The 8675-nt window shown below is 41.2% G+C and overlaps 1 protein-coding gene across 1 annotated transcript in view; it reads right to left on the minus strand.

Moving 5' to 3' along the window:
* Positions 1–1976: 1976 nt before the first annotated feature.
* The window catches only part of LOC107721652 (NACHT and WD repeat domain-containing protein 2-like), a 43673-nt gene continuing 36974 nt past the window's right edge, over positions 1977–8675 (minus strand). Inside the window, exon 7 of the mRNA XM_016529773.1 lies at positions 1977–6830. Within this exon, the coding sequence (XP_016385259.1) occupies positions 2925–6830 (3906 nt within the window). The 3' untranslated portion in view covers positions 1977–2924. The remainder of the gene's footprint in view (positions 6831–8675) is intronic.

Here is an 8675-nt window from a genome sequence, read left to right on the forward strand (position 1 = left end):
GACTATTTGATGACAATTGTTCAGTTACAGAGCAGTGACTTCCTAGGGAGAGATGACTAAGAGCGTCTATGCCTTGATGAGTTTATGTAAAAAAAAAAAAAGGCAATGCATTTGTTTTTCCCTGATACACAATGTTGATATGCCAGTTCCATAGTCATCACAACAGGGGGCTGATTCCACTGAGGATTCAGTTTCCATAGAGACCACACACACACCAGAATTCCTGCCCTGAGCTACTATTTGTTTACGGTGGTGTTTGTGTGTTGGTACCTGCACTTCTGCAGACGTGTATGAAAGAATCCAGGTGTGTGCAAGCAGTAATTGAAATATTGATATAGTATAGCACCTGCCCACTGTTTGGAAAATATTTAACACCCTTGTTTGCACACTGCACCGGGGAGTAAAATTATTATCAGCCAAATCATTCAACGTCTCAGTTTCTGATTGTGCCATGTAGGGAATCCTTCTAGCAAAGCGCTCATCATGTAAACACCATGCCTCTTGAGGATCATTGTAATAAACCAAGTTGAATGAAGATTAGTATTAGCTAGATTAAAAGAGCTATACAGTAATTGTATCATGGCAGGTTTTTGAAAAATGATGTACTTTATATATCTATAAACCACCAGGTCCTCTTAAAGAACTGAATGTCTTGTGTTTTCTTTCCAAAAGAAGACCAATATATTCAGATGAAAAACAATAAGATTTAAGAGGCAAAAAGAAAACCATTTTATTACATTAAAATGTTCCATACAAACAATGCATACACACTAAGTCATATTGCTTTCAGACACATTTTTTTCTGCTATTTTGTTTTCTAGAATACTTAAACAACTTTGTAACAAAATGTAAGTACAACATTTATGAAAATATATATCTCTAAACAGGGATCTTCAATCTTGACAATACAAATAATACAATAAACACATTCAATATCAATATGTGAACTATGTTTTGCAAACATGTAGTTAAAAGTCATTCAAGTTACATAACATATAATATACTGTTCAACTGCTCTCATATGGACACATTCAAATATACTCTAAAACGGGCATTCCATTATAATAGAGATGGACTTTGTCAATATCTTAGCAAAGATAATGCATGTTCTCATAGTTATGCTAGAAAACACAACAAAGCCAGAAAAGTAACAAGTAGGTTCACAAACAACACCATTTAACATTCTGAAAACAAATATTAATAATTAAATAAAACAAATAAATAAAACTTTGGCAAATATTGTATGATATCTATATGTTTTAAACATTTCAGTGGGAGAAGCTAATCACACCTGAATACTGCTACAGGTTGTGGGTTGTAAATGGGCCTATGTGTCAGTATTTCCAGAGGTAAACATACAATTCGACGGAATAGCCCTTGAGTTATGGAGAGAGTAGTTTGAATGGGGCATGGCTGATCGTTTTGTTGAAACTACTTTCTTTTGCGACATGCCAGAGTACACCCATAACTGAAGGCAAAAATCGTATAGTTGGCATTCATGACACACTTGTTCAAAGTCAACCTCAGTGAACAACCCGTTTAAAGTAAAGTGCAACCCCCAAACACTGCCTTGGCAAACACCATTCATAAATCAGCCTTGTTTATGATAACATATAGCCTATTCATACATATCACTAAGTCATCTATAACATGAAAGTACAAAGTATATATATTTTTTCAAGCACACAATCAATCAACCTTTACCTCACAAAGAACAATTACAAATACACATTTGTATAAGATGACCCAACCGTTAAGGCGTAGAAACTCTTGGTGAGATGCTACATGACTCCTCAATAGTGGTTTAGTCCTCAAATCAGTACTCAACATTTGTAGCTTGATACAACTGTACCGTCCTTTGATACAATGAATTGCACATTCTTTAAAAGTAATGCCATTAATACTATTAATCTCTTGGATTTAGTCGAGTCAGAGGATGACGTTCTCAGTATCAGTATCATGACAGTAAATGGTGAATTGGTATAGAATTAAATATGAGGATGGGTTTAATACTGTCTGTCATTTAGAGCAAATTACACATATGGACTTCCATGTGACTTTGGTCAGAGAAAGTCTAGAACACATTCTGAATTGACTAAGAAGCTCATGATGACTCCAGACTATACTCTGAATACCTGAATACTGAAATATACTTTCCAATGATCCTCATTTAGATGCTGTAATTTAAAATTAAGCAAATTTGTATTTATTGTATGCTAAATGTTCATTGTATGCTGAACCGTAATGATGAATAGTTGTATCAATATATTTTTGTTTAGAAATTCCCTGCATTTTTTCTTAATCAGTTTCTGTAACAAAAATGTTGAAATCCAGGCACTCACTTTGATTGCATTTAGCACAACATAACATATATTTAAGTAGTTGCACAAACTGCAGCAGCCAAAGTACATATGTACACATATGTACATAAGTTTCCATTTTAGTACAGTACCAGAGGACGTTAATAAACGGACACAAATGAATATTTTAAAAATAAAAAAATGACAGCAACTTTTATATGGCTACAAATCTATTACATTTCTCCATGCTTCTGTATAAAGTGACGTTATGGCTTGATTTGACTAAACAAAATCTGAACTATATGGCCACACTGGCATACACATGAGAAGAAAGAACATATCATAAAGCTGACTGGATCTGCTTTTCCAATGAATGACATTTGTTATGAATTTGTTCCTATTAAATTCAGTGTACACATTTGACAGTAAGTTGATGATGCATAAAAGAAATCAAGGTAACTGATTGCAGCTTAAGTGCAGCTTAATAGCAAATGGCCAGTTGCTGTGTTGTTACCCAGAGAACTGATCTGTGCAGCTGAATCAAAGTTGCTGTAAACAATAATCACCTGTGTCCAAATCTGGCCTTGTTCCTCCATGCCTGCTAATGTCCTACAGAGGGCGCTCTCACTGCAGCAGTTCAGTTTTCTTTGTGGGTGTTGTTGTCTCTGGTTCTCCACTGTCAGACACATTGATAGGACTGTCCCGTGAGAAGACCTCGGTGGATTCTCTCCACACACAGTCAGCAATGGTCTTGAAGGCATTGGTGCTACACTTGGGTCGTACTTTCTGTGAGGCATTGTTAACTATTTGGCGACTGTTTGAGGTGGCAATCTTGATTTTCAGAGCGGCATCCACACGGTCTACGACTGTGTAGGTGCCAATGCTGCCATCCTCAAATCCCACTATGATGTTAAGTGCTCGCTGTGATAGGCACAGATAGGTTGGCGTTTTGTAGAGGGAGCAGGTCCCGATACTCTTGCCATCTGCCAATCTCATGACAATCAGACTTGAAACCACACCTGCATCATCATCTTCATCACAATTGCGGAAACAGATGTACACTAAGTAGCGTCCATCTCGTGAAAGCTTTTGCCGCCATATTATGCCAGCAGCATGGACCAGACGCAGTTTACCACTGTGCAGGTCTATGACATTAATGTTCTCATCACCTTTTGACATAATGCCCAATTTCCCATTTGGTGATATTTGGAAATCCTCCAGGTTCTTCAAAAAGTTGCTAGGCAGCTGCACCCGCCTGCACACAGACTCATCTGCAACACTCCAGATGAAAACTGTTTCTGTGGAGGTGATGAAGACGACATAATCTGGACTGTCAGGAATTAACTTGAAGTTAACTATTGTGATCCCATCGTCACAGATGAACTTTTTGGACACACTGCCTGACCACAAGCTAACAGCCAACAGCTTATTCTTGTTGGCTCCCACAAGGAATGTGTTTGCTGTGGTAATGAGGGCATGCTGGAGTGTTACTAGAATGTTGCACACCTTGTGACCAGTCGCAAGCCTCCAAACGCGGGAGGCATTCTGCTCGCAAAGGGACACTACAAACTGGTCATTGTGTGTGATGAGAAGCTGTGAGATCCTCTGACCATTGATACGGAATATATTCTCACCTGTGGTTGTATGCCAGATGTACTGACTACTTTTATCATCAGATGTCACCATTAGGTCACCCGATGTTGTCAAGACGCAGTTTTCGACAAGGCCTTCATGTTTGAACACCATCTCAATGAAACCTGTGCTGTAGTTCCACTTGTGGATGACTTCTGACCCATCCATGGTGTACACAAAATCCTCTCGGCCAGAGAGCTGCAGACTTTGGATAGGTTTCCCAGTTTTATCAATGTTTGACATGGCTGTTATAATGTCAATATCCCACACGGAAAGTACGCCACTGCTGGCCACAGACAGCAGCAAGTTATGGTGTGTTGATTTGATCAGTTTTACTATGGCTCCAGATATCTCTATCAAGCTGGCCATGCACTGTCCACTGTCTCTTCTCCACACAAATATGGATGATGTATTCTCCATGGAAGCTATTATACTTTGGCTATTCTTGGAAAGAACGGCTGCCACAAACTTCTCGCTACGCTTGGCCTTAAACTTCTCTGCCATCTTCCAAATCTTGGTGTCCAGCACCTCAATGCTTCTTGCTTTGCAGATGAGGATGGATAGCTGATCCTCAGAAAGCTCTATGCCCACCACTTCACTATCATCTCCTCTGCAGTCATAATCCTCCATCAGTTTAGGATTTGTGATATCTTTGGTGTTCCACACAGAGAGGCTGCCCTCATTGTCGATCATCACCATTTGATGGATTGTGTCTAGAATCAGGATGGACTTAACAAAACCACCAGAGAATTCAGAAGTCATTGTAGCAAGCTTGTCCCCACTACCGAGGTGGAATATGGTGGTTGTGTTGAGATACTGTCCGCAGAAAGCATACATTCCATCTGGGGAACATTGGACACAGGTTACCTCATACCAGCAATGGAACTGATACAATGGCCAGCCATAGAGCAAATCAATCACATTGACATCTTTGCTTGCCTCCAGCCAAGCTAAGGCATGGTGACTGGACAAGGTGAATCCACTGATGAACGTTACTCCGCCAGTGATGCCACAGTGCTTGGACCCTTTCACCTCCACCTCCGACAACAAGCATGACTTGTGATTGTCGTAAATGAGCAGTGTATTTTTTGTAGTGGCCACTACCAGATACTTCTCATCTGTGGTTAGCCTGATGCCAAGAACAACCGACCTCGCCGTGTCTATCTGTCTTATCAGCTGTCTGCTCTCAACATCCCACGTGCTGACTGATCCATCTTCGAGGGCCACAATGACTATGTTTGGAGCTAATGTAGGTAGAATCTCCACTATTTGCATGTAGCTAGAACATAGCGGTAATCTCTCGGGACTGTAGGTGACATCCATGGAAGAGTGCAGTGGCACAATGGAGCAGTACTTAGGACCATCCTTGTCACATTCAAGAAGGAGGTGTCTGAGCTTGGGAAGAGATGTGACAACTGGAAGGAGCCTTTGCTGAAGTTCAGCAGACAGTGATGCAGGATTCTTTGTCACTTTAAGTTTTATACTGCGGAGTGTAGTTGCGAGAAACTTTAGCTCCTTTTCTTGCGTGTAGCTGTAAGCTAAGTCAATGTCTGACAGGGCCTTGTCAAAATGCCCTATCTTTATCATAGTGTAGAGCCAGCTGAAGTTCATTATGACACCATACATGAGATCATCTGTCCGGCCGCTCCTTGTCAGGTGGTATGTGAGCTCTGTCATCTTTCGGTGGTTGACAAAGAAGATGTCCGGCTCTAGCAAGTTACACTGGAACACCCAGGGTTGTTCGGGTGTCTGTCTGTCATAAGAGTGCTTGTCAGCAGAAGCTTTGTCATGGCCATGAAGGCTCTGCTGGTGATGAGGGTTTCGTTGGTGTGAGATATTCAGTGAGGCAAAGTGATTATTGTCGCAGTGGAATATCTTCTTTCTACCACCTGCCCATGCCCCGAGGAAGTACTCAGCCAAAAGACTATGCATTTGATGCACATCTTCTTCATTACTGAGGTATAGCTTCTGTGCTATAAGATGCAGGTGGCGATTTGCCCATACCATTAGCGTGACATTACGGACTTGACGCTCCACTAAATAACCTTCAAGTTCTTCTTTTAGCCTGGCTATGAAATCGTAAGAAATACGCAGCGGGCTTTTAAGATTAGAGCTCACCATGATGTCTCCAAGGACACTGTTGTCCAAAGATAAGATATCCTCTAGCTCCAGCTCTGTTAGGCCTGCCCGTGCCATTGTGATGTAGCCCAGTGCCCGAAAGACAAAGCGTGAGCCAAGCTTGTTTTCAATAGAGTAGAAAAGCTGCTCAATGCTTTCGTGCACCGTCGAACACAATGATTTGTCATCCACATCCTTGTGCGACCGCCAGTGAACTACTTCTCGGTAGATGAGGTTGACGAACATGGGGAGTGTACATTTTGCCATTGCCTCATTCACATATATCTGTTGGCCAGAGGTCACCTTCCTTTTGACACTCAGAAGCTGCTGTTTAAGTGTCTGACTGCAAGCTTTGCGGTCTCTTTGCATCAATTCAACATAGGCATCCTCGTCATGTATCAGGCTGCGTAATTTCTGGAGTATCCCATGCTTGTTGGGCAGGGTTGACACTACAATTCGGACTGTACGTGGCAGGTGGACAGGCAGCCACCACAGCTTCCGAGCCTCGTCAACATCTGACAACTGCTCCAAGGCATCCAGAATAATGACAAGAGGTCGGTGAAATGATGACTCCCCAAGCAAATTCACCAGCAGCTCCCTCATCTCCTGGATCTTGTTTGGTAAGAAGTGGATCAGGCACCGATAGTTGTTGGCAATCTGCTCACAGATGCTCTGTAGCAGCGTGCGGAGGTCAGTAGAGAAGTCTGAGGAGCCGATGAATCTGACAATGACAACTGGGTCTGTTTCTGGTCCCATCTCTTTCTGTAGCCATGAATAAGCCTAAACAAATGAAAATGAAACAGAAGCTCAGAAATACAGCATTCATGTATAGTTTACTGAATGTTTTCCAGTATGTTAATTCATATGATATTTATATATAATTAGGAAAAGCTCAAGATGTTATCTGTGCAAAAGTGGTAATTTTGTAATCTGATTTTAGTAGGCCATTTACAAATAGATGATCTATATAAAATTTGACTGCTGTATGCATTATTAATTAATGTTTAACAGGATCTTGTGTCCTGTTTCTATTAAAACACACAGTTAAAAATCCAGGAACTGCTGTGACCTGAAGCAACGTTATTATAAGTATGACTCTAGCAAACAAAACTCGAGTGACTCCAGTCCATCCATTATTTAGTAGATCCACTGTACACAAACTTTGACAACTCTGAGTGTGAGGAAGGAAATCTAAGAGCAATGACTGTACAGCAAATAATCGAATGTACTCAACAGCAATAGCGTCAGCACTGGATTTTTTTGTGCCAAGGATTTTCTAAATCATTTTGAAACGTTCCCTCATCCTTAGCACAATTCTTTCTTGGATGTGGTTAAAGGGTGCCCCCAGCTGTGATTCAGGGAAACATGAAATTGTATTTCTCTCTGTTTGGAGAGGCTGACAATTAATGATAAAACGCTTTTCCAAAGCCACCATTTGCAAGAGGACTGTGTGTCTTGTGTGTTTGTATGATTAGCCATGGGGTGTGTGTGTCCAGATTGCTACTTGAATGCATCACTGTGCTCATATTTGCTGCATGATTCTTAGTACCGTACTGCACTGACAAGGGCAATATAAAAACATGCCAGCTGTACCAAACATGAGATCATGCTAAGAGACTAATTCGCATGACACAGACTCACTCTTGATTATAAAAAGTGCATGCAATGTGTGGGCATGTAAATTGCATTTCATATATAAATATTTTAGAGTATCTGCCTTTCTGTAGTGTGTATGTTACATAGAAGGACAGTGTGAGAGAGAGAACATAAGCAAGGACGAGGGAGTTAGTCAAGGTCCCCAGGCTCATCATCTGTGAACTAACATTAGAGGCTGAGGTCTTTGACGGGTTGCCATGGGTGACGGGAAATGTCAACACTACCCTTCCTCCTTTGTTCCTCGCCCCCAAACTTATCAACACCGTCAATTCTGACCATCAACACATGACACAAGCACACCACTGATCTCCATAAGCCCTAAGTATTGGTCGAAGCTGACAGATATGAGTAACTATATCAAATTATTTTTATCAGTTAAATTAAATCAGCATTTTTTAAGCTTGTGAATGCAATGATCTGTATTTGGACTACCGTGTGCCTCCAGATACACTGGAATGCACATAATCTGTTACGACAGACAAATTAATGTAACAGAAGCCCAAAATACCTTAAAGGGGTCCTATTATGCTCTTTTACAAAGTCTTGATTTTGTTTTGGGGGGTGTACTAGAACAGGCTCTCATACTAGGTTGTTCGAAAAACACATTATTTTTCACATATTTTACATTATTACAACACCTCTCTCCCCAGTCTGGCATGAACGGCTCGAATAGTTCCTGTATCAAATGAAGGCCCGCCTTCTGAGATGCGAGATGTGCTGTGATTGGTTAGCTGGGCCAGTGTGTGTTGTGATTGGCACCACTCGGCGCCTGGTCGGGAAATGTCATGCCCCAGCCTGCAAGCTTCAGTGTAAATATTGCGTCAAAATCAAATCATTTTGAGCGCGATTTAAACCCGGATGATTGTAACCACTCTAAGTTCGTCTGCCTTGGGAAAGCTAGAGTGTCTCCGACATAGTGATAACACACGTTGCCTTCTCTAGTGCAGCTCAGCCAGGTCTCGTCCCATT

The sequence above is a fragment of the Sinocyclocheilus rhinocerous genome, unplaced genomic scaffold (genome assembly GCF_001515625.1).
Source record: "Sinocyclocheilus rhinocerous isolate Xijiao unplaced genomic scaffold, SAMN03320098_v1.1 scaffold1382, whole genome shotgun sequence".
In the NCBI taxonomy this organism is placed as follows: domain Eukaryota; kingdom Metazoa; phylum Chordata; class Actinopteri; order Cypriniformes; family Cyprinidae; genus Sinocyclocheilus; species Sinocyclocheilus rhinocerous.